Here is a 26,798-nt window from a genome sequence, read left to right on the forward strand (position 1 = left end):
TTCATCTATGCCTTTACGAGTAGATGCATACAAAAAGCAAATATCAACCACCAAAGTTTTGTTTTGAACAGTAACACAGCCAAACCACCCAAGATCATTGGCAGCTTCATCATTGACACTCTGATAATCAGGTGGGGGCTTAAAGGAGGAGGTGACATGACATACGGTGAACCAATAACTTAGCCTCTCTTTGTATCTGTCCATATAAGGTAATAACGAAAGACCCTTGGTTATAAAACTCAAGTGTCTCTTTCACCACAGTTAACATCTGTAAATATGGAGAACATTCGTATTGTCCTGATTGTCCTACATTGTAAGTACCTGCCTATCTACTAAGTTCTAAATAAATTATATTTATTTACGTCAACTCATATGTCTATCAAGACCAATCTAGGTAACTTTAAGTAAAGTGCTTTGTTACTTGTAACCAGCATGCATGAGCCCTTACGACTTCTAAGGCTTATCTTATGTGTAATGCATTTCTATGTTGCAATTATCCAATGCTGTTATTTAGTCAGGATCATGACAAGATAATATTACATTACAGATACTTATAATAAATCGTACAAGGTTATGTGACCATAGTAGGCCTGTCTGCATTAATAAGTCAATTGTTACGAAATGTGTTACTGTGTGTGACTAACCTAAAACAATGATAGGAAAGTCAGTAGGCTCTATGGTCATGTCTGTTTCTCCACTGGTCTCTCCAGTGTTCTCCAGTCCACTGGCTCTCTCTGACCAAACTGTGACCAGAGTCGTCAGACCTGGGGACAAGGTCACTCTGTTCTGCAGTGTAGAACACAAACAGCAAACAGTGTGGTATGGACAAACAGAGCAACAAGCTTCCCTTCGTCATCATCTCAGCCAAACAGTCTATTGTTAGCCCGAAGGAAGTTCTAAATCAATTCTACAAAGGCTTTAACAACCGCTCCCCCACAACGGTGGAATACAACCGCTCCCCCACATTGGTGGAATACAACCGCTCCCCCACAACGGTGGAATACAACCGCTCCCCCACAACGGTGGAATACAACCGCTCCCCCACAACGGTGGAATACAACCGCTCCATCAGTCTGACCATCGACAACATGACTGAGTCTTTTCTAGCGCTTTATTATTGTACCTCAGGAGTTGGTGGCAAAACTGTTGTTGGATCAGGTCACATTATTGCATTTGATGGTACAGTATGTTCTCTTCAGCATCCCATTATGGTTTCATATTTGCTTCTCTCAACTATTGACAATTTTGTGTTGCAATTTTGTGTTGAGTCTTCAATATGTCTTCCTGAGTCTTCTGGGCAGTCCTGGGTGCTGACGGCCATTTTGTGTTCTCTCAGTGCTGCTGTCGCTGCTCTGCTCGCCTTTTTTGGACCTGGATGTTTGAGAGAAAAGGCTAAAGTTCATTCTCAAAACTTCAAACACCCTTTATGTATTATGAACATATTTTTTTATCAAATATGTTACAATGTTATTTTTTTTAAACTGGTCAATCAATAACACAATAAGTTTACTGCTATAACCCTAACACCCTAATTAATAATATATGCATAACACTTTTTGAATCACATGATGACAACAGTTTCTTTGTACCCACAGGAAAAAAATGAACTTGAGCGCCCGAAAATAGATCAGAGACCCAACGACGGTGTGCAGGTATGTAGGTATTTACTTTTACTTTATAAAATGTTGTTTTACAGGGACAGTGCACATTAATCAAAATTACTGTAAAAGTGCTCGTTTTACTGTAATCCCTGGGAAGGTTATTAAAAACATACAAACAGACAATGAGCACCAGCAGAGCAGCACAGAATACAACTGATAAAATAATGTATATGTTGAAAGATAATGATAAAATAATTGCACTCTGATACCTCTGAATTGTATGAAATTGATTATAACCATGAAATTATAATCTGATGATGTGTGTAGTTTTAGTCAGAATTAGGTTAAACAATGTATCTGTATAGTGGAAAAACACAGACTGTCTGAGCAAGGCGTAGCTCAGGATTTGAACTTGTATGTAGGGGCCTAGGAAAATACTGAAGAACTGTAAGGGTTTTCCTCTTGTGGTGAAGGAGAAGCGGACCAAAACGCAGCATGGTGATGATTCATGTTTGTTTAATAAAGAAAAAAACTATACATGAATAAACTACAAAATAAGAAAAGTGAAAACCTAAACAGTCCTATCTGGTGCAAACACAGAGACAGGAACAATCACCCACAAAACGCAACACCAAACAGGCTACCTAAATATGGTTCCCAATCAGAGACAATGACTAACACCTGCCTCCGATTGAGAACCATATCAGGCCAAACATAGAAATAGACAAACCAGACACACAACATAGAATGCCCACCCAGCTCACATCCTGACCAACACTAAAACAAGGAAAACACACACGAACGATGGTTAGAACGTGACAAGGACAATTAAAACTGTGTTTGGACCGACCTGGCTAGGCCTCTGAGGAACCTATGAGAGCATAGGGAGTACTTCTCAAGGTCTCCCTAATCTCGGGGGAATGGAACTGTCGGCTGGGCAGTGATACACAGTGGTGAGAACTATGGAGAAGGATAAAACTCATCTACTGTTTGTGTGGAAGTATGTGCGTAGGATACCTACTGTTTGTGTGGAAGTATGTGCGTTGGATACCTACTGTTTGTGTGGAAGTATGTGCGTAGGATACCTACTGTTTGTGTGGAAGTATGTGCGTAGGATACCCACTGTTTGTGTGGAAGTATGTGCGTAGGATACCCACTGTTTGTGTGGAAGTATGTGCGTAGGATATCTACTGTTTGTGTGGAAGTATGTGTGTAGGATACCCACTGTTTGTGTGGAAGTATGTGCGTAGGATACCCACTGTTTGTGTGGAAGTATGTGCGTAGGATACCTACTGTTTGTGTGGAAGTATGTGCGTAGGATACCCACTGTTTGTGTGGAAGTATGTGCGTAGGATACCCACTGTTTGTGTGGAAGTATGTGCGTAGGATACCCACTGTTTGTGTGGATGTATGTGCGTAGGATACCCACTGTTTGTGTGGAAGTATGTGCGTAGGATACCCACTGTTTGTGTGGAAGTATGTGCGTAGGATACCTACTGTTTGTGTGGATGTATGTGCGTAGGATACCCACTGTTTGTGTGGAAGTATGTGCGTAGGATACCCACTGTTTGTGTGGATGTATGTGCGTAGGATACCCACTGTTTGTGTGGAAGTATGTGCGTAGGATACCCACTGTTTGTGTGGAAGTATGTGCGTAGGATACCTACTGTTTGTGTGGATGTATGTGCGTAGGATACCCACTGTTTGTGTGGAAGTATGTGAGTAGGATACCTACTGTTTGTGTGGAAGTATGTGAGTAGGATACCTACTGTTTGTGTGGAAGTATGTGCGTAGGATACCTACTGTTTGTGTGGAAGTATGTGAGTAGGATACCCACTGTTTGTGTGGAAGTATGTGAGTAGGATACCTACTGTTTGTGTGGAAGTATGTGCGTAGGATACCTACTGTTTGTGTGGAAGTATGTGCGTAGGATACCCACTGTTTGTGTGGAAGTATGTGCGTAGGATACCCACTGTTTGTGTGGAAGTATGTGAGTAGGATACCTACTGTTTGTGTGGAAGTATGTGCGTAGGATACCCACTGTTTGTGTGGAAGTATGTGCGTAGGATATCTAATGTTTGTGTGGAAGTATGTGTTTAGGATACCTACTGTTTGTGTGGAAGTATGTGCGTAGGATACCTACTGTTTGTGTGGAAGTATGTGATTAGGATACCCACTGTTTGTGTGGAAGTATGTGCGTAGGATACCCACTGTTTGTGTGGAAGTATGTGCGTAGGATACCCACTGTTTGTGTGGAAGTATGTGCGTAGGATACCTACTGTTTGTGTGGAAGTATGTGAGTAGGATACCTACTGTTTGTGTGGAAGTATGTGATTAGGATACCTACTGTTTGTGTGGAAGTATGTGCGTAGGATACCCACTGTTTGTGTGGAAGTATGTGAGTAGGATACCTACTGTTTGTGTGGAAGTATGTGTTTAGGATACCTACTGTTTGTGTGGAAGTATGTGAGTAGGATACCTACTGTTTGTGTGGAAGTATGTGATTAGGATACCTACTGTTTGTGTGGAAGTATGTGATTAGGATACCTACTGTTTGTGTGGAAGTATGTGATTAGGATACCTACTGTTTGTGTGGAAGTATGTGCGTAGGATACCCACTGTTTGTGTGGAAGTATGTGATTAGGATACCTACTGTTTGTGTGGAAGTATGTGATTAGGATACCTACTGTTTGTGTGGAAGTATGTGATTAGGATACCTACTGTTTGTGTGGAAGTATGTGATTAGGATACCTACTGTTTGTGTGGAAGTATGTGATTAGGATACCTACTGTTTGTGTGGAAGTATGTGAGTAGGATACCTACTGTTTGTGTGGAAGTATGTGATTAGGATACCTACTGTTTGTGTGGAAGTATGTGAGTAGGATACCTACTGTTTGTGTGGAAGTATGTGAGTAGGATACCTACTGTTTGTGTGGAAGTATGTGAGTAGGATACCTACTGTTTGTGTGGAAGTATGTGATTAGGATACCTACTGTTTGTGTGGAAGTATGTGATTAGGATACCTACTGTTTGTGTGGAAGTATGTGATTAGGATACCTACTGTTTGTGTGGAAGTATGTGCGTAGGATACCCACTGTTTGTGTGGAAGTATGTGATTAGGATACCTACTGTTTGTGTGGAAGTATGTGATTAGGATACCTACTGTTTGTGTGGAAGTATGTGATTAGGATACCTACTGTTTGTGTGGAAGTATGTGATTAGGATACCTACTGTTTGTGTGGAAGTATGTGATTAGGATACCTACTGTTTGTGTGGAAGTATGTGATTAGGATACCTACTGTTTGTGTGGAAGTATGTGATTAGGATACCTACTGTTTGTGTGGAAGTATGTGATTAGGATACCCACTGTTTGTGTGGAAGTATGTGAGTAGGATACCTACTGTTTGTGTGGAAGTATGTGAGTAGGATACCTACTGTTTGTGTGGAAGTATGTGATTAGGATACCTACTGTTTGTGTGGAAGTATGTGATTAGGATACCTACTGTTTGTGTGGAAGTATGTGATTAGGATACCCACTGTTTGTGTGGAAGTATGTGAGTAGGATACCTACTGTTTGTGTGGAAGTATGTGAGTAGGATACCTACTGTTTGTGTGGAAGTATGTGAGTAGGATACCTACTGTTTGTGTGGAAGTATGTGAGTAGGATACCCACTGTTTGTGTGGAAGTATGTGAGTAGGATACCCACTGTTTGTGCACAGCAATTGGTCAAATTGGTCAAAGCTATTGATTGATTGATAGTTATTATCATTGGGATTGAAAATTCTCGTGACAACAACAGGACACAATAAGATAATAGCTTCATCATCCCCATATGGAAATGTTCATTGTCGTACTATGCATATATATATACTGTATATAAAAACTATTTAGACAAGAACATACACTGACAATTAAGGAAGAAGATGTATAATTCATGAGGGCACTCTTAGTCAACTACAATGTCACACTTGTAGGCCACCCCATGGTAATTGACTCATATACATGCTTCTACACCTGCATTGCTTGCTGTTTGGGGTTTTAGGCTGGGTTTCTGAGATATCAGCTGATGTAAGAAGGGCTATATAAATAAATTTGATTTGATCTTCGGCTGACCCCATAGGAAACCCCTTTGAATAACCCTTTTTGGTTTCAGGTAGAATCCTTTCCACAATGTTTCAAAATGGAACTGAAAAGGAGTCTACTTTGAACCAAAAGGATTCTCCTATGGGGACAGTCCGATTAACCGTTTTTTCTAAGAGTAGTTTTTTTTTTAAACATTCAGAAGCTTTATTGTCTCTGGGACAAAGGATTGCCTGGCTCTATTCCTTTTGTACCCTGGTGCAAGGTCTCCCCGAGGGGAGTAGCTCAAACTCCTGGTAAAGAGGATGTCTGGGGTGCATCAGTACCTTGTGGGTCGTAGTGAGGGCTCTTTTGTCATAAATTACCTCCAGACCTGTCTGCTTGAACCCCAGCACCTTACTTGTTACAGAGATAACAATTTTCCTTAGCATATTTCTCTGAGAAATGTCCATACCAGCAGATGAAACAAAAAAAAGGAAACAAACTTGTGGTTAATTAAGAACACGCATAACTAGTGCGATCCTATGTATTTGTTTATTAGCTGCAGTTGTAGATGGAACATGCTGATATGATATTTCTTAATGTTAGTACAGCTACTGGTATAGATATTGTTTATCTGGTACTGTATTGTTGTAGTTAAAATTCCTCCTGTAAAATGTATATCGTTCTTTTGCTATGAAGCCCTTATATGTCTCACAATGTACTGGTTGTCTACGGTATTCAGCAAGGCCCTGTGTTTGTACCACTATACTTCTGCATATCATTAGTCATAGCATATTTAGATTTTACTATAATGTCACCACACTGTTGTATTGATTTGATGATGCATTTGATCATTTATTTTATATCTCTCTATATATATATATATATATATACACTACAGGTCAAAACTACAGGTTAAAACACCAAGAGAATGCCAGGAGTGTGCAAAGTTGTCATCAAGGCAAATGGTGGCTATTTGAAGAATGTTGTTGTTTAACACTTTTTTGGTTACGACATGATTCCACATCTGTTATTTCATAGTTTTGATGTCTTCACTATTATTCTACATTGTAGAAAATAGAACAAATAAAGAAAAAACATTGAATGACTTGTTGTTATAAAACATTTGACCGGAAGTATATATATATATATATACACTACTATACACTACTTGGAACATATTTGTTACAGATTGGTAATAGCAAAAATAGATAAATAATGATACTAAATGGATGACAAACCCAAGTCTATTTTACTGGTCATCGGTTGTTGAATGTGTTCCTGTAGAAAAGGTGTGAACCCACAAACTGAAACATACTTTGCAACCAGCCAGGAGAGTATCACCAGTAACAGGAAGTCTGCTCACATACTAAACTACTATCAAATGTTTCTCAAAGATTTTACACTTTGTCTGAATTTTGTCTTAATGTAAAACTTTATTATTAAAGATTGCATTTACTTGCCATTATTGTCATTATTACAGGTCTAGAACATGGTCCCAGCAATGATAAAGTAAAGCCCCGCCTTATCTCAGCTCACGGGTCACCATAGCAGCACCCACCCGTAGCACGCACTCCAGCAGGTATATCTCACTGGTCATCCCCAAAGCCAATTTTTCATTTGGCTGCCTTTCCTTCCAGTTCTCTGCTGCCAATGACTGGAACGAAATGCAAAAATCACTGAAGCTGAAGACTCATATCTCCCTCACTAGCTTTAAGCACCAGCTGTCAGAGCAGCTCACAGATCACTGCACCTGTACATAGCCCATCTGTAAATAGCCCATCCAACTACCTCATCCCCATACTGTATTTATTTATTTATCTTGCTCCTTTGCACCCCAGTATCTCTACTTGCACATTTATCTTCTGCACATCTACCATTCCAGTGTTTAATTGCTATATTGTAATTACTTTGCCACCATGGCCTATTTATTGCCTTACCTCCCTTATCTTACCTCATTTGCACATGCTGTATATTGATTTTTCTACCATATTATTGACTGTATTTTTGTTTTACTCCATGTGTAACTCTGTGTCGTTGTATGTGTCGAACTGCTTTGCTTTATCTTGGCCAGGTTGCAGTTGCAAATGCGAACCTGTTCTCAACTAGTCTACCTAGTTAAATAAAAGGGGAAATAAAATAAAAATTATGTCAGTTTAATCAAAGGTTTCAGTGAAGATTTTAAGACATGGCTTTCCAAAACTAGTGTCTCTCAATTTTCTCTCTTTCTTTTTCCATTATAACATCTTAAGGAATAATGTTCTGATGTTGTCTCAGTGCTGCCCTCAAAATGGTATGCAGCTTGCTGTTGGTCAGAGGGACACGGGAGGGCGCCAGAACCTTACTTGTGCTACAACAGTGAGCTTCAGACCAGGGGAGGTATGTACTATGTCAAGTATCTCAGAGTAATGCTGTATTCATAACCAAGTGGAAAGGTAGTAATTACTAGTTGGGAAGTCATAAATACCAGTTGGATGCATTCACGTGGTTCAAATTAATTGACAATGCAGATTGGTCAATGACCAAAGAGCTGCGTCAACCAAAAATGTTGTGCTTTGTTGTTGTATTTAACTGCCCAAAAATGCTGTTTTAGAGGTCATTTCGTTAGTAGGTGATGTCAAAGCTCAGGGATGATAGATGAGTTTCCCACTAGTAATTACCAATCAGAGGGGTGTTCAAGTGGATTCTTCCAAGTCGTATGTGGTAAATACCCACTTGGTTATGAACGCAGCTTAAGAGTGTGTAACGGCTGTTGGAAGGAGTGGAGGACCAAGGTGCAGCGTGGTATATGTTCATCTTTATTATTTGAACTGAACACTGATTAACAAAAAAAACGAACGAAACAGTTCTGTCTGGTGCAGAAAGACACAAAACAGAAAACAACTACCCACACCACACAGGTGGGAAAATGCTACCTAAGTATGGTTCTCAATCAGAGACAACGATAGACAGCTGCCTCTGATTGAGAACCACACCCGGCCAAACACACAGAAATAGAAAACATAGAACCCACAACATAGAATGCCCACCCCTACCGGGTTTGGCCGGTAGGGAAATCCTTGTCTCATCGTGCACCAGCGACTCCTGTGGCGGGCAGTGCGCGCTAACCAAGGTTGCCAGGTGCACAGTGTTTCCTCCCACACATTGGTGCCACTGGCTTCCGGGTTGGATGGCACTGTGTTAAGAAGCAGTGCGACTTGCTTGGGTTGTGTATTGGAGGACCTTTGTCTCTCCCGAGCCTGTACGGGAGTTGTAGCGATGAGACAAGATAGTAGCTACTAAACAATTGGATACCATGAAATTGGGGAGAAAAAGGGGTAAAACTTTTAAAAATGAAAAATTAAATAAAAGGATCTCTAATCTAATTAATATGATTACATGGACAAGGGGAACTGATCAGTACACCTACTCTACTCCTGCGACTATGAAAAAGTAAACCATTTGATATTCTATGGTATACATTCCTCAAATTCAAATCTGGACCTCAAAGCCAGTTTCACTGCTTCTTTTTCTACTTCCTCTAATCAGGGACTAAATCAAGTAGAATAGAAAACCAGCAGTAGTCTCTGGACCTTGTAGGCCAAGGTAAGATGTGAATACCCCTGGTTTACATGATACTGCACTGCACTTTAGAGAAAGGTGATTTAAATCAAACTTATCACCAGTCACTACCAAAGCAGTCCGATGTTTTATTAGTCACAATTTCATTTTAGACCATTAGTTAAATTCAATTTTTTAAGTTGTATGACCCCAAATATAACAGGTATTAGGTGCATAATGGTATAAATGTGCACTTTTTATGCAGTGTATAAGAGCCACTTAATTGAAAGTAAATCACTTTTATCATACATGGATAAATATCAGCATCGTGTTTGCACACATTTCTTGTGAAATGAAACAACGAGTCCCTCTGAATGGTTGTTAGCTGTCACATGGTTGCTTTATACGGAAGCGTTAGCATTAGTCGCTAACTTTAGCTAACGTTAGCTAACGTCGCTAACGTTAGCTAGCAGTTTACTTTTGTTTCTGTCTAAAGTATTTGTATTTGTATTTATTAAGGATCCGCATTAGTTGCTGCCAAGGCAGCAGCTACTCCCACAATATATGATCTGCAGATTGCGTAGTAGTTTTGTTGCCTGTAATATGGACAGTGGTGGAAAAATTACCCAATTTTCTGGTTACCCAAGTAATTGGTTTTAAATATACTTAAGTTTCAAAAGTAAACGTAATTGCTAAAATATACTTAAGTATTTAAAGTAAAAGTATAAATAATTTTTAAAAATCCTTATATTAACCAAAACAAGCGGCGACTGTTTTCTTGTTTTTTAAATTTACGGAGAGTCAGGGCCACACTCCAACACTCAGACATCCTTTACAAACAAAGCATTTGTGTTTAGTGAGTCCGCCAGATCAGATGCTACAGGGATGTCCAGGAATTGTCTCTTTAAGAGCGTAAATTAGACCATTTTCCTGTCCTGTTAAGCATTCAAAATGTACTTTTGGGTGTCAGGGAAATTGTATTATTGCATTATTTTCTTTAGGAATATAGTGGAGTAAAAGTAAAAGCAATCAAAAATATGAATAGTAAAGTAAAGTACAGATATATATTTTTACTTAATAAGTACTTTACACCACTGACTATGGAGGGGTAGAAACTGATAGTGTTGGCCCATACCTTGGGACTGTTTTATGCATCCGTTTTTGCACCCTGTGATAACCTATTGTACAGAGGTCATTGTGGTGCTAATGACTCAAACTAAAAATAAACGGAATAGGTTGTGAGTCTGTTTAGCTCTTTTTTTCTGTTTCATTAAGCGTTTGGTGTGAGTCGAAGTGTGCTGCTGACATATCTTTGACGTGGTTGAAACTGACTGTGGAACCACATACTCAAACCAAAGAAGGCACCACTGCTATACTGCAGAAAGGCTAGCTTCCCCTGCTAGCCAACCCTTCACTCTGACCACACTGCAATTCTCAGTAATTCTATTTTTGGTTGATGATGCTTAAGACATTTGATTTTGATAAATCAGACTTATAACATCTGGTCACTTCTATTGCACCCCAAACGGACAAATCTCCACCCTACAAGTGTGAGACCTGTATGAAATGTAATGCTGTTCGGAACTCAGGAAATGTGAAAGTCAGAGATATTCATTGGTAAACTCGGGGTTCATTGATGCTACGATTTCCCACTGGCAAGCTCATTATGAACGGTTTTGGACGTGGAATGCTTAGAGTTATGATGTTTCCGGATGCTTTACACTGGTTTATTAGTCCAGAGTTTGAGAACTTTACAATCGCAGATGAATAAAGCACCAGTGTTACAATGGTCAAAAATCATGGCTGTATGTCACACAGTATAGTCCGGACTTTATTTCTCTGCAAAATCAAATTTTGCTATTCAATTCAAATGTATTTATATAGCCCTTCGTACATCAGCTGATATCTCAAAGTGCTGTACAGAAACCCAGCCTAAAACCCCAAACAGCAAGCAATGCAGGTGTAGAAGCACGGTGGCTAGGAAAAACTCCCTAGAAAGGCCAAAACCTAGGAAGAAACCTAGAGAGGAACCAGGCTATGTGGGGTGGCCAGTCCTCTTCTAGCTGTGCCGGGTGGAGATTATAACAGAACATGGCCAAGATGTTCAAAGGTTCATAAATGACCAGCATGGTCCAATAATAATAAGGCAGAACAGTTGAAACTGGAGCAGCAGCACAGCCAGGTGGACTGGGGACAGCAAGGAGTCATCATGTCAGGTAGTCCTGAGGCATGGTCCTAGGGCTCAGGTTCTCCGAGAGAGAGAAAGAAAGAGAGAATTAGAGAGAGCACACTTAAATTCACACAGGACACCGAATAGGACAGGAGAAGTACTCCAGATATAACAAACTGACCCTAGCCCCCCGACATATAAACTACTGCAGCATAAATATTGGAGGCTGAGACAGGAGGGGTCAGGAGACACTGTGGCCCCATCCGAGGACACCCCCGGACAGGGCCAAACAGGAAGGATATAACCCCACCCACTTTGCCAAAGCACAGCCCCCACACCACTAGAGGGATATCTTCAACCACCAACTTACCATCCTGAGACAAGGCCGAGTATAGCCCACAAAGAACTCCGCCACGGCACAACCCAAGGGGGGGCGCCAACCCAGACAGGAAGATCACATCAGTGACTCAACCCACTCAAGTGACACACCCCTCCTAGGGACGGTATGAAAGAGCCCCAGTAAGCCAGTGACTCAGCCCCTGTAATAGGGTTAGAGGCAGAGAATCCCAGTGGAAAGAGGGGAACCGGCCAGGCAGAGACAGCAAGGGCGTGGTTGAGACCGAGTTTGCGTCTCTTACATGGGTAGGCAGACCATTCCATAAATATGGAGCTCTATAGGAAAAAGCCCTGCCTCCAGCTGTTTTCTTAGAAATTCTAGGGACAATTAGGAGGCCTGCGTCTAGTGACCATAGCGTACGTGTAGATATGTACGTAGATATGTAATGCTTTGTAGGTTAGCAGTAAAACCTTGAAATCAGCCCTTGCCTTGACAGAAAGCCAGTGTAGGGAGACTAGCACTGGAGTAATATGATCAAATGTTTTGGTTCTAGTCAGGATTCTAGCAGCCGTATTTAGCACTAACTGAAGTTTATTTAGAGCTTTATCCGGGTAGCCGGAAAGTAGAGCATTGCAGTAGTCTAACCTAGAAGTGACAATAGCATGGATTAATTTTTCTGCATCATTTTTGGACAGAAAGTTTCTGATTTTTGCAATGTTATGTAGATGGAAAAAAGCTGTCCTTGAAATGGTCTTGATATGTTCTTCAAAAGAGAAATCAGGGTCCAGAGTAACGCCGAGGTCCTTCACAGTTTTATTTGAGACGACTGTACAACCATTAAGATTAATTGTCAGATTCAACAGAAGATCTCTTTGTTTCTTGGGACCTAGAACAAGCATCTCTGTTTTGTCCGAGTATAAAAGTAGAAAGTTTGCAGCCATCAACTTCCTTATGTCTGAAACACATGCTTCTAGCGAGGGCAATTTTGGGGCTTCACCATGTTTCTTTGAAATGTACAGCTGTGCTAGAAGTTTCAGACCTCTAAAGTGGAGTAATGTTGAGATTAGTCCAGATCCCACACCGCCTGTAGTGTACACTGGATAAAATTTGGAAATTAGACAGTGCCTGTCTCTCCCATTCATTTGGGATTGAGGCATATAGCTGGATTTACACAACAGATGACGTGAGACATCTCCACATTTCGTAGTGAAATATCCTTGTAAGTATATCGACTAAAGTCTAGTTCTCTAACCCTCCTATGACATCTTCTTTAATTGCAGTGTGGACACTACATCTCACATTGATCCTGTGGGATGTCTGGGTCCCAGAGTTTAACAGATGTAAATTGTACTCTCCTCGCGTTGTGTTTTCTCTAAATAAATCACATCAGCCAGTGGTCCCAGTTGAGCATAATTTATTTCTGTTGCTTTTGTTAAATGGGAAACAGCAACAGCAATGTAACAGTATAGCTTCCGTCCCTCTCCTCACCCCTACCTGGGCTCGAACCAGGGACCCTCTGCACACATCAACAACTGACACCCATGAAGCATCGTTACCCATCACGCCACAAAAGCCGCAGCCCTTGCAGTGCAAGGGGAACAACTACTTCAGGTCTCAGAGCGAGTAATGTCACCCATTTGAAACACTACCGCTAACTAGCTAGCGCACCACCGCTAACTAGCTTGCCATTTCACATTGGTTACACATGTTGTTCACTCTCAAGTTCAAGGTTTAAAGTCGTCCCTAACTATATATTTAGGATCAGATGACCTAACCCTGACTCGTAACCTTAACCTTTAGGATGGTTAAAAAGGTCTGAATTTGGCCCAAATGTGAAGGTAAGTAAGGTAAGGTAAGTTTGGGGTCACTTAGAAATGTCCAAGTTTTTTAAAGAAAATACAATTTTTTGTCCATTAAAATAACATCAAATTGATCAGAAATACAACGTAGACATTGTTAATGTTGTAAATGGCAATTGTAGCTGGAAACGGCTGATTTTAATGAAATATCTATATCGGCGTACAGAGGCCCATTATCAGCAACCATCACTCCTGTGTTCCTATGGCACGTTGTGTTAGCTAATCCAAGTTTATCATTTTAAAAGGATAATTTATCATTAGAAAACCCTTTTGCAATGATGTTAGCACAGCTGAAAAATGTTGTTCTGATTAAAGAAGCAATAAATCTGAACCTTCTTTAGACTAGTTGAGTATCTGGAGCATCAGCATTTGTGGGTTTGATTAGCTCAAATTAGGCTCAAAATGTCCAGAAACAAATAACTTTCTTCTGAAACTCGTCAGTCTATTCTTGTTCTGAGAAATGAAGGGTATTCCATGCGAGAAATTGCCAAGAAACTGAAGATCTCATACAACGCTGTGTACTGCTCCCTTCACAGAACAGCACCAACTGGCTCTATCCAGAATAGAAAGAGGAGTGGGAGGCCCCGTTGCACAACTGAGCAAGAGGACAAGCACATTAGAGTGTCTAGTTTGAGAAACAGACACCTCACAAGTCCTCAACTGGCAGCTTCATTAAATAGTACCCGCAAAACAAGAGTCTCAACGTTATCAGTGAAGAGGCGACTCCGGGATGTTAGCCTTCTAGGCAGAGTTGCAAAGAAAAAGCCATATCTCAGACTGGCCAATAAAAAGTAAAGATTAAGATGAGCAAAAGAACACAGACACTGGACAGGGGAACTCTGTACGCCTATGTAGATATTCCCTAAAAAATCATAAAAAATCATCAGTTTCCAGCTACAATAGTCATTTACAACATTATCAATGTCTAGGACATTTCTATCATCCTGTTGTCACAAAAATAAGTATGTTAAACAGAATAAAAATCACATCAGACATTTACAATACCATTGCATCTGATGAAGTTTCCCCCCTGACAGTAATATAATAGAGGCAGTGAGGGTAGGGGCATGTCAACATGAACCAATTATTTTGTTCCTGACCATTTAAGGTCAATGAGGTAAGATCCTTTCTCTAGAAAACATTTACAAGCTTTCCCCATCATTGATATGTCAACATCATGGGGAGAATCCTCGTTGCTGTCCTAATCTTATGTTGTAAGTCATTTTTCATTCTTTGTCAGACATTCACTATTTTGTTACAGATTATTTTTTGTGATGCCTATGTTACTTGTGTGTCAGTTGTATACTAACTAGATCTAATTCAATATTATTTTCTCATTAGGTTTAATGTGGATTTCTGCTTCTCTGGAGACCTCAAAACAAAACTTGTCACCAGAGTTGTCAGAGCTGGTGTCAACGTGACTCTGTGCTGCAGCGTAGAACACTCTGAAGAAACCCTTTGGTATTAACATTATTAATGTTATCTACTTCGAATGATGGAGAAATGACTCCTCAAATCAAAGTCCTTACAGGCTTTGGAATGAATGTTTCTACTGAACGTCTCAAAAGCAACAACTCCCTCAATCTCACCATTAACAGCATCACTAAATATATTCTTAGGCTCTACTATTGTACCTCTAAAGGAAACTTGAAAGGTGGGTCTTGCTACATCCTTAGGTAAAATGGTGACGGTACACACCTAATAACAGGGGCGCAACTTTCACTGGGGACGGGGAGGACAGGTCCACGCCACATTCTTAAATTCCATTTTTGTCCCCCCCAAGTTTTATCATTGGAATGTGATACAAACGAGGCAACGGTGTGCTTTAGGACCCTGCAGACGCCTCCGAGCGGTCAGGTAGGCTGTTTGGAGTGTTTATCTGACCAATTTTGGTGGGTTAAATAAAAATAATTATGTCCCCCCCACTTCTAAAACCAAAGATGTGCCCCTGCCTAATAGCATCCTTGACAACTCCATGAGTCTAATCATCAACGTCACTAAATATATTATTGGGCTCTACTGTTGTACCTCTAAAAAAAACATGATTGTTGGGTCTGGCTACATCCTTACATTTGACCGTGATGGTATGTATTTAATAGCATCCTTCAACTTTCACACTATTTCCATGTTTAGTTCCATGAGGCAAAACTATCAATGGAAATGTGTATTTCCTTGAAACAGATCAGACCAGTGGGTCAAAGACACCATCTCCTTCTCAATCTACTGATGCTCTCTGTCTTCAGCAACTCCATCCTCTGATCAGTGCTGGATGCTGGTGGCCATCTTGTCTCCTTTCTGTGTCATCTTTGCTATGGCTGCTCTGCTCTCCTCTGTCGGTGCCTGGTGGATCTACAAAGAAAGGGTCTGGATTTATTAATAATATAGATTGTGGTACTCATTAATGTGTTGTATTGGATTTGCCCCAAATATATTACTTTGTATTCAGGACAAAAAGTTAATTGCGTTGCCACATTTTTGGCAGTATTACTTTAGTGCCTTGTTGCAAACAGGATGCATGTTTTTGAATATTTTTTATTCTTTACAGGCTTCGTTCTTTTCACTCTGTCATTTAAGTTAGTATTGTGGAGTAATTACAAAGTTGTTGATCCATTCTCAGTTTTCTCATAACACAGCCATTACTATGTGACTTGTTAAGGACATTTTTACTCCTGAACTTATTTAGGCTTGTCATAACAAACGGGTTGAATACTTATTGACTAAAGAAATTTCAGTTTTCATTTTTATTTAATTTGTAGAATGTAGGAAAAACACCATTGACATTATGGGTATTGTGTGTAGGTCAGTAACCAAAAATCTAAATGTAAGATTACCAACCATTTCGAATCTCACCACACCGTCTCTGCTATGCAGTCTGGTTTCAGAGCTGGTCATGGGTGCACCTCAGCCACGCTCAAGGTCCTAAACGATATCTTAACCGCCATCGATAAGAAACATTACTGTGCAGCCGTATTCAATGATCTGGCCAAGGCTTTCGACTCTGTCAATCACCACATCCTCATCGGCAGACTCGACAGCCTTGGTTTCTCAAATGATTGCCTCGCCTGGTTCACCAACTACTTGTTGTGTCAAATCGGAGGGTCTGCTGTCCAGACCTCTGGCAGTCTCTATGGGGGTGCCACGGGGTTCAATTCTTGGACCGACTCTCTTCTCTGTATATATCAATGATGTCGCTCTTGCTGCTGGTGAGTCTCTGATCCACCTCTACGCAGACGACACCATTCTGTATACTTCTGGCCCTTCTTTGGACACTGTGTTAACAACCCTCCAGGCAAGCTTCAATGCCATACAACTCTCCTTCCGTGGCCTCCAATTGCTCTTAAATACAAGTAAAATTAAATGCATGCTCTTCAACCGATCGCTGCCTGCATCTGCCCGCCTGTCCAACATTACTACTCTGACATGCATCGTCACAACTGTGGGACCTTATATAGAGGTGTATGCCTTTCCAAATCATGTCCAATCAATTGAATTTACCACAGGTGGACTCCAATTAAGTTGTAGAAATAGGAGGCACTGAGCTCAATTTCGAGTTGTATAGCAAAGGGTCTGAATACTTAAGTAAATAAGGTATTTAAAAAAATAAATAATACATTTTCAAACATTTCTAAAAGCCTGTGTTCGCTTTGTCATTATGGGCTATTGTGTGTAGATGGCTGTGGATTTGTCCATTTTAGAATAAGGCTGTAACATAACAAATTGTGGAAAAAGTCAAAGTGTCTGAATACTTTCCAAAGACACTGTATCTGTGACCAACAGATGCTTATCTGTATTACCAGTAATGTGAAATCCATAGATTAAGGCCTAATACATATATTTAAATTGAATTATTTCCTTATATGAACTGTGACTTAGTAAAATTGTTGCATGTTGCGTTTATATTGAGGACAAGTGAAGTTTTCCATAAACTTTTAATTAATAACTTAGGATTTTATCACTTGACATATCAATCCTATAGTGGGAAGGATCCTATAAATCGAGACTGAATGCCTGCAACACTCCGAATAAATTAATAATGTGCATTTGAAGATTTGTCTCTGGTCATGCAACTACAATACAGGCTGGATGTCTAAACAAAGTCAATTCTGAATGTCAATAGATTTTTAGATTAATTCTCATCAATGACAACGGTCTAGAACTGATTTACCACTCAAATGACTAGTATCCGGGTTAATGATTATATAATTGACTAAGTGTCTCTTTCCTTGTAGAATGTTGACAGCTGAAAAGAAAACATTGTATTGCTATGATGCTCAAACTTAACTTAGAAGCTACATTCACCGACACAGGATAAACTTTAACCCTCATGCTGGCCCTGACCAAACAGGTAAGGTGCCTCTCACTTTAGCTGCATTTCTCCACATGGCCAGACAAACAAAACTTCGGGAAAACAATACCCAACAGGCCGGGGCGAAGGACACTGTCTACCAGCCGCCCCCCGCGGACTAGCTAGGTTGCTAGTTGGCTAGCACACGGTGTCACCCCATCCTGCTCTGTACCGGAGAAAACCGTGGCTGACAGATGGGGGCGAGGACACTGTGTACTAGCTAGTTTGAGTTAACGACATCGTGTGCTAGCTAGCTTAATAGCTAACCTACGGTTGCGCCCCCGTCTGCTGTGAGTCCTCCTTGCTAGCTAGCTGGAGCGACAGTGCTCAACAAGCGGGGCAAAGGAACCCCGTCTACCGTGTATGTCTAGCATGCTACCATTATCGCCCCATACCGTTCGTCTGTGGTTTATCTAACGCCACCTACTGTACTGGAGGCCCCCCCATGCCTGTACTAAATTTATATTTGACCAAATGAAGTATAAAGAGGGGTTCCTACAGATGCAGGAATGCCCCGAATGCGGGCCGCAATTGCACCCTTCTCGAAAATGTTGTTTATCTTGACCTTCGGGTCCAATAACTGCTCAAACAGACCAGTCGATTTGCACTGACGTGCTCGAACGTGCGCGTCCTCGCTATTCAGTGACAAAGATGGCGGCCGCCGCCGGATCAGGTAATCTAATTTCCCGTTCACACATATGTGATATTAATTTGAGGAGCATGTATTTTACGTTTAATTTAATAGCTATATTACATTCCGTTATGAAACATTAATCTCAAAGACATTCCACAATTTCCCGAGACATGTTTACTAGATGAATGTGGGTGAGTTAGCTCATCCAGTATTGCTAGTTACTAACCAGCTAACGTTAGCGCAGTTTGCTCTTCCCCGACTATTTGTAACTCTCGACCAACTCACTTGGTGTATTTAAAAGATTAATTGATTCTGCCATAATTTGTATATAAAATATTGCATTTGTGCTTCTAGTGTGGTTTAGCCATCGTCTGTGTATTCGTCTAACTAACTAGCTAGCCTATTCAACTGCAGCGTCATGTTTCTGCGCAGCTAACGACGCTAACATTACTAGTAACGTTAGCTGGTACCAGTGGCAGCTGAACCGGAGACAACTTACAAATCGAGCTTGGCGGAACTAGTATACATGTTTCGAATAACTGAAATAGCTAACTATAGCTGGCATCTGTCAAAATGCATTTCTCCAACTGTTTATTAGCGGTTAGTTAAGTCAAAAGGGGTGGGTATAATTTGTGGAACGTTCCAACAGGAATCTGTTCCAAAAACGTAATAAAGTACAAAGTTGCCAACAAACAACACATACAAACTAACTTAGCACGATTAATTCACCTAGCTAACTAGCTGCCGCATAGGCATCAACTCTAAACTTAATGAAATAGCCCAGGCCCTACCCGGTATCTTATTCGGCCGCTATACAACTTTGGATGCGTTGTTGGCAACCTTGTTATTTACTTAGTTTTTGGAACAGATTCATGTTGGAACGTTCCACAAATTATACCCACCCAGTAAAATGAAAAGTAATGAGAACTAGCTAGTTATCTATTATAGATAACAATGTAAAACTACTCTTAACTAGGTAACCCCGCACCTCTGATTCAGAGGGGTTGGGTGAAATGCGGAAGATGCATTCAGTTGCACAACTGACTAGGTATCCCCCTTTCCTTTTCGATACCTAACTAGCAAGTGCACTTTGGCCATCGGCTACACACCCACAACTTGAGAAAGTGATGGCAATGGCAATTGCATGTGTCAGATTCAGAGGTGCGTGAATAATATAGGACAGCTTGTTACTTGGTTCCTACTAATAGTATTTGATTAGCTAACATACAATTAGCTGAGGAGGGTTGTGTTAAACGAATCGCTATCAAAATTCAGAGAATTAGGCCTAGCTACATGTTTGCCTAACATTTTGATGAAAGGAATGGAACGATCTAACAGAGTACTGCAGTTTTGCTCCACACATTATAGATCCTAAGTGACTTAAAACCTCTCAAGCATCATCCGGTTTTTACCTTTCATGTCTTCCTGTATAAACTGTATTACAATGAACAGTATTTTAAACCTTGCTCCACACTTTGCATTTTTTATGAATAATTCAACAGAACCCATTGAGTCAACTTGGCACCCTGGTCTGTGTGCAGAGCAGTGAATTTTCAGTTTACGTTGTAGTAACTACTAGATATGAGTGGTTGAAAAATGTCTGCTTTGAACCTTGTATGTTTTAAAAGTCATCAAAGTTCCCCGTAACTTCCGGCTACTGGAGGAGCTGGAAGAGGGCCAGAAGGGTGTTGGAGACGGGACAGTGAGCTGGGGACTGGAGGACGACGAGGACATAATGCTGACTCGCTGGACAGGCATGATCATAGGGCCTCCCAGGGTAATGGAAAACCAACGATGCACACACACAAATGCCGTAAGGCCTCTCAGGGTGACAGACCAAACACTGTCACGCCACAGAAATCCTTGCTTTCTCAGTCCTGGTTTCCTCAATTCTTCTGAAGTGCATTGTATTTCCTTCTCTAAATTATAAGCATTGAGGAAGTGAGAAAACAAGGACGTCGCAAATGAATTTGGCAGCTAATGCCATTTTCTGACACAGCAACTGTCGCTTTTCACATCTATATCCACAGTTGACGATCAATATGGAGTCACCTCTATTTTAACCCCAATTGAGGAATGGAAACATGGAACATTTTGATTTTAGAGGATGAGCTGCTGCTCAATCATAGCCAAGAACACTGCTTCAGCTAAACCATGCACACCGCAGGTCAGCTCTAAACCATGCTCAAGTAGCAGGTGAAAGGTAGCAGGTGAAATCGCTAGCTAGTTAGTTGGCTGTTTGCACTAATAGCAGCCATCACGGTGTGATGTCACCCTCCCTGAGACCTAAAGTAGTGTTGCCCTCGCCCAACCTGAACCATGATTTTGTCAGTTTATGAAGTACATATGTTTTTGTTGTTGATGCTTGTGAGCATGAACAAAGAGGATAAACATAGCATAAATCACCTTTCTCCCAGTGGAGGAACCAATAATTTACAGTGCCATCGGAAAGTATTCAGACCCCTTGACTTTTTCCACATTTTGTTACATTTACGTCCGTATTCTAAAATGGATAAAAAAATAATAATCCTAAATCTGCCCACAATTACCCCATAATGACAAAGCGAAAATAAGTATTCAGACCCTGAGCTATGTGACTCGATATTGAGCACAGGTGAATCCTGTTTCTGTTGATCATCCTTGAGATGTTTCTACAACTTGATTGTAGTCCACCTGTGGTGAATTGATTGGACATTTGGAATCATGCCAGTCTATATAAGGTCCCACAGTTGACAGTGCATGTCTGAGCAAAAACCAAGCCATGAGGTCGAAATAATTGTTCGTAGAATTCCAAGATAGGATTGTGTCGATGCACAGATCTGGGGAAGGGTATCAAAACATTTCTGCAGCATTGAAGGTCCCCCAAGAACACAGTGGCCTCATTCATTCTTAATTGGAAGAAGTTTGGAACCACCAAGACTCTTCTTAGAGCTGTCCGCCCGGCCAAACTGAGCAATTTGGGGAGAAGGGCCTTGGTCAGGACAGAGTTCCTCTGTGGGGATGGGAGAACCTTCCAGAAGGACAACCATCTCTGCAGCACTCCACGAATCAGGCCTTTATGGTAGAGTGGCCAGACAGAAGCCACTCCTCAGTAAAAGGAACCTGTTAGCCAGCTTGGAGTTTGCAAAAAGGCACCTAAAGGACTCCGACCATGAGAAACCAGATTCTCTGGTATGATGAAACCAAGATTGAACTCTTTGGCCTGAATGCCAAGTGTCACGTCTGGAGGAAACCTGGCACCACCCCTACGGTGAAGCATGGTGGTGGCAGCATCATGCTGTGGGGCTGTTTTTCAGGGACTGAGAGACTAGTCGGGATCGAGGGAAAGATGAATGGAGCAAAGTACAGAGAGATCCTTGATGAAAATTTGCTCCAGAGCGCTCAGGACCTCATACTGGGGAGAAGGTTCACCTTCCAACAAGACAATGACCCTAAGCACACAGCCAAGACAATGCCGGGTTGGCTTCGGGACAAGTCTCTGAATGTCCTTGAGTGGCCCAGCCAGAGCGCAGACTTGAACTCGATCTAACATCTCTGGAGAGACCTGAAAATAGCTGTGCAGAGATGAATTTTTAGAAACAACCCAAATACAGGTGTGCCAGGCTTGTAGTGTCATACCCACGAATACTTGATGCTATAATCGCTGCCAAAGGCGCTTCAACAGAGTACTGAGTAAAGGGTCTGAATACTTATGTAAATGTGATATTTCAGTTTTTATTTTTATAAATTAACTGAAAATTCTAAACCTGTTTTTACTTTGTCATCGGGTGTTGATTGATGATGGAAAAAAGCTATTTAATACATTTTAGAATAAAGCTGTAACATAACAATGTGAAAAGTCAAGTGGTCTGAATGCTTTCCGAAGGCGCTGTGTGTATCTCACTCACACACAACATTGGGAGGAACATACCATGAGCGCGACAGCAATATAATTGAAATAGAAAAATTCTAAATCTATTGGGACAGCCACAGGCGTTCTGCAAACAAAGGAAGAAACATCCATGAGTCAAAGAACCACACGCTTTCTGTCCCAGATGCACCTCTGTTTTGCAGGCTCCTTTTAATTAACAACATAGGCCAATACTAAACTGGAGCCAGCAGGCCAATCATAGGCCTGCAACAAGCTTACTTACTGTCATGGCTCACCGCTCATGATGATAACCAAGACAGCTACCCACTACCACGTGACAAATAAACTTTGACAAAACTACCATGCAGGCTTTATCTTGAACCAAAACTTGTTTCAGGAATGAAATCTTTCCTTCTTTCTGATGTCTTTCTTCCAGACAATCTACGAGAACAGGATGTACAGTCTAAAGGTAGAATGTGGACCCAGATATCCTGAGTCTCCCCCTTTTGTCCGATTTGTGACCAAGATCAATCTGAATGGCGTGCACAACTCAAACGGTGTGGTAAGTCTCAGGTCATACATGTCCTGTTGTTCGGGTTGGATTCAGCACCTTTTTTGTATTTTGGAGTATGTGGCCTGAAGGCCTACAGCTTGCAAAGCACAGCGGATTCATTACCTACAGACGCAGGACTGGTTTTCCAGACCCAGATGAAGTCCTAGACTAAAAAGCACTTGAAACTCAACTGAACATGGGTTTTAGTCCAGGAATCTGTGTTTGTTTGTTTGAGGGTACTTTTGTCCTTGTCTGAGCTGAAGGCACCAATGAGCATTAAAAAATATAATAAATTAGCCAAGGTTTGAAACCCAATTTTCTTCTACAGAGGCCATAGCGGTCTTAGAATACTCATACTAACCATACTATTTGCGATGTAAATTGTGTAAAGTAAGCTTATTGGTCATAATATGGGTATAGTTAGTATACCAATAACTACATTCGCCAAAGTATACAAGGAGTGGACACTATTTCTGTGCTCTTAGGGCCCATAATGCAATGCTTCACAACGGTCTCAAATTTCAAGAAATGCTGGAAAATATTCAGCCGAAGTCCGAGAGCGGATACAAATTCATTGCTTTAACTAATTATGACAAGTGTTAAGAAAATGTTGAGCAATGTAATACAGTACTTTTTAAATAAGTTTCCTTACACGTTATGTTGACTGAGAATTTGTTAGCTACTCCATCCTTGCAACCCACATATCATTACAGCAGTATGTGCCAGTAAGTTAGCTAGCTACCTAACGTTAGTTGGCTACTAATACATAGAACTTGCCAGCATATTAACTATATGCTATCTAACTACCCAATATTTATTGACTTGATTATTCCCATTTTTAGTTTTGCTAAGGGTTAGAGTTAGAGTCAATAGGGCTATAGTCATGCGTTCTCAATGGACATTCGGGTGCGTTCGTACATTCGCTCTGGCTTTCTACTCTGATTTCAGAGCACTCACGTCCGAGTGTGCCAGAGCACAGAATGACTGATGGATTTACGAACACTCAACACCAGTTGAATATGGCCGGTGTCAGTAAACGTTGGCAAAAAGGCGTAATTAAATTGTTGCCAGCAACAGTTTGTCACCAAAGCTCTAGATAACATGAAAACAGTCTAACCAGCTCTGCTAGATTGAGTAAAATGGTCAGAGTGAGGTATTCTCTCACTTGAGTCTGGAAGTAGCTAGCAAGTTAGCTTGGGTGCTTGACTGACGTTGAGGTCAGAACGCTCGGATCAACCTTACTCCTCGGCCCTAGCAAGAGGTTGCATAGCAACAGCATCAACTTCTAGTAGACAGGCGAAGCGCTAGTACGCTTAACTGAAAGTATACCGTTCGTTTACACTATACCAAAATTAGCTGTGTGTGTGTATATATCTCGCACTCATTAAGTTTGTAGTATGTTAGAATGAGTATTCGAGCACAGCTTATGTCTTTTCCAAGTTGTGTACGAGTCTCTTACATGGCTGTAACCTCCCCTCAGGTGGACACGCGGGCGGTGGCGGCACTGGCTAAGTGGCAGAACTCGTACAGCATCCGTGTGGTGCTGCAGGAGCTCCGGAGGCTCATGATGTGTAAAGAGAACATGAAGCTCCCCCAGCCGCCCGAAGGCCAGGTCTTCAGCAACTGAGCCCCCTGGCCCTGACAAGCCCTGCTATCCCTACTCTCCCTCACTATCTCCATCGACACACACACACACACACACACACACACACACACACACACACACACACACACACACGTAAACCTACACATACAGTACATGCACTCGCACTGATTTAATGCTTCCTCACATCTGCACACTCGCACGAACCCCCCCCCCCACACACACATACAGCGTTACGTACCCCTTATTTTTCTGAGACTCTTGAATACTCTGTTCACGTAAGCTCTCTTTTGCCAGGCCCCTCTCACCTTCTGTCCTAAATGCCATGCCCACTTTCTCTCGCTCTCTCTCTCATTAGACAGAGATGGTTGCACAGGTGAACTCCACCCCCCATCATCTACCCAACTGTGCAGACCAGACATTACAATACAAATTACTGTACATCTTACTAATCTTTTTTTTTCTTATTATTTGTGTTCTACATCCAGATTGTAAAATAACATAAATTATCTTATTGAGTGTACCTATCTTATGTGTGTGCTGGATTCTTCAACCCAAGGGTGGTGGCATTTGCTCTGTAGTTTGTAGCAGGGGTGGAAATCAAGATGACTTGCTGCACCGCAAAAGAAAAGTAGATCCTGTGGCCCCACTGAAATGTGGACAGTAAAGTTGTAACTGTTCTGCTCTTAATGTCGCTGCAAGACTCTAGTTTTTATCTGATTCTGCTTACCCTGCTAAACTATGCAGTGGCTTAGGATACACTGCATAGTCTTGCCAGGGTCTGTTTCTGAAATCAAAAATTGAAAACCCCCCCCACCCTTATGTTTTATTTTTTGAACCACTCTTGGTGAAACGGCAAGGGAGGGAATTAAAACATTTATTGGTGTTTTTCAGGCTAGCATTGGTCTCAAACTGAGTAACCAGCTTCTCAATCCCGATTATGTGAATTTCTGGGCCTTGGCACATGTACGGTACATGGGATTAGGCATTCAACACTGTGTGTATCAACTGGGCACTCTCGGTTCATCGCCCACTCCTATTTTAAACCTCTGGCCTCTCTGCCATGTGGATTGTTACGCTTTGTGATTGAATGGGGAGGAAGTACATTTTGAGGGGAGGGGTTAAATTACATTGGGTTTCAAATACTTATCTTATGTGCTTGGCACCTTTTTCAGGTTCACATTACTAGGTGGAGAATGAGTTAGTTTTTTGTCTCATCTTTAGGGCTGACTTGTGTATGTTCGTTGAGGTTATCTCATACAGTGGGCCCACTGAATGCAATGTATGGCTTTAGATGTTTATTTTTTAACCGGTGTGATTCTGTAGTCTGGGTGATGGTGACCTGTGCATGGTTTTATTTGAATTAAACATAATTACTTTTGCATGTGTTTGTCTCCTTGTGATTCTCAATCTATTTCGGCATGGGCGGCATTCCGTCGCACAGTGGAATGATGACATTGTATTTGAAATATCTAAAACGTGTATGTGTTATCACATGTCTTAGAATGTGTATTTTTATTGTACAGGAACAATGTTGAGACGCTAAAGAAGTATCATTATGATTTTTTTTTAAAGTATAGTTAATTTAATATATTTACCCTAATCTTAAATTTGCATCAGCATATTCTAAATATTTTTCATAGAGATAATTAAGGTGTAAACTTCCAAACTTGAGGGTTCTGTTTTTCACTATCAAATTATATACAATGCATTCGGGAAAGTATTCAGACCCCTTCTATTTTTTCACATTTTATGTTATAGCCTTATTCCACAATGGATTAAATAAAATAAAAAATCCTCATCAATCTACACACTACCCCATAATGACAACGCAAAAACAGGTTTTAGTAAATTTTCACAAATTTACAAAACTTATTTACGTAAGGTATTTTTATTTTCCATGAGAGGTGCATCAGGTGCATCCTGTTTCAATTGTTGATCCTTGATGTTTCTAAACTCAGCAAAAAAAGAAATGTCCCTTTTTGAGGACCCTGTCTTTCAAAGATAGATCGTAAAAATCCAAATAACTTCACAGATCTTCATTGTAAAGTGTTTAAATACTGTTTCCTGTGCTTGTTCAATGAACCATAAACTAATGCACCTGTGGAATGGTTAAGACACTAACAGCTTACAGACGGTAGGCAATTAAGGTCACGGTTATGAAAGCAGGACACTAAAGAGGCCTCTCTACTGACTGAAAAACACCAAAAGAAAGATGCCCAGGGTCCCTGCTCATCTGTGTG

The 26,798-nt window shown here is 41.0% G+C and overlaps 1 protein-coding gene and 1 long non-coding RNA gene across 6 annotated transcripts; one reads left to right on the forward strand and one right to left on the reverse strand.

The window, feature by feature from the left end:
• Nucleotides 1-15,636: 15,636 nt before the first annotated feature.
• Nucleotides 15,637-16,466, reverse strand: LOC110528518. Its single transcript, XR_002474270.2, has 2 exons — nt 16,406-16,466; nt 15,637-15,919 (listed from the first exon to the last, which is right to left on the reverse strand). It is a non-coding gene; the product is annotated as an uncharacterized LOC110528518 (long non-coding RNA).
• Nucleotides 16,467-17,772: 1,306 nt separating this feature from the next.
• LOC110528519 (ubiquitin-conjugating enzyme E2 variant 1) lies at nt 17,773-25,941 on the forward strand. Of its 5 annotated transcripts, none has more exons than XR_005052673.1 (5): nt 18,432-18,588; nt 20,178-20,326; nt 22,836-22,961; nt 24,433-24,639; nt 24,670-25,941. XR_005052673.1 is itself a non-coding variant. In XM_036984104.1 (4 exons), the coding sequence occupies exons 2-4, from the start codon at nt 20,285-20,287 to the stop codon at nt 24,577-24,579; spliced, it is 315 nt and encodes a 104-aa protein (XP_036839999.1). In that variant the 5' UTR covers nt 17,773-17,915; nt 20,178-20,284; the 3' UTR covers nt 24,580-25,941. The 5 variants fall into 5 exon arrangements, 3 of the variants coding, with proteins under 3 accessions (XP_036839999.1, XP_021466304.1, XP_036839998.1); XR_005052672.1 differs by having other exon boundaries at nt 24,433-24,634; nt 24,665-25,941; XM_036984104.1 differs by lacking the exon at nt 18,432-18,588 and adding an exon at nt 17,773-17,915 and having other exon boundaries at nt 24,433-25,941.
• The last annotated feature ends 857 nt before the right edge of the window (nt 25,942-26,798 follow it).

This window comes from Oncorhynchus mykiss, chromosome 7 (assembly GCF_013265735.2).
Source record: "Oncorhynchus mykiss isolate Arlee chromosome 7, USDA_OmykA_1.1, whole genome shotgun sequence".
Lineage (NCBI taxonomy): Eukaryota > Metazoa > Chordata > Actinopteri > Salmoniformes > Salmonidae > Oncorhynchus > Oncorhynchus mykiss.

Bases quoted from the DNA above. Each gene is read 5' to 3' on its own strand.
- LOC110528519 (XM_021610629.2), top strand. From the start codon at position 18,567: ATGGCGGCCGCCGCCGGATCAG. The intron at 18,589-20,177 runs GTAATCTAATTT...ATGTTTTAAAAG, and splicing joins GGCGGCCGCCGCCGGATCAG to TCATCAAAGTTCCCCGTAAC. The intron at 22,962-24,432 runs GTAAGTCTCAGG...ACCTCCCCTCAG, and splicing joins TGCACAACTCAAACGGTGTG to GTGGACACGCGGGCGGTGGC.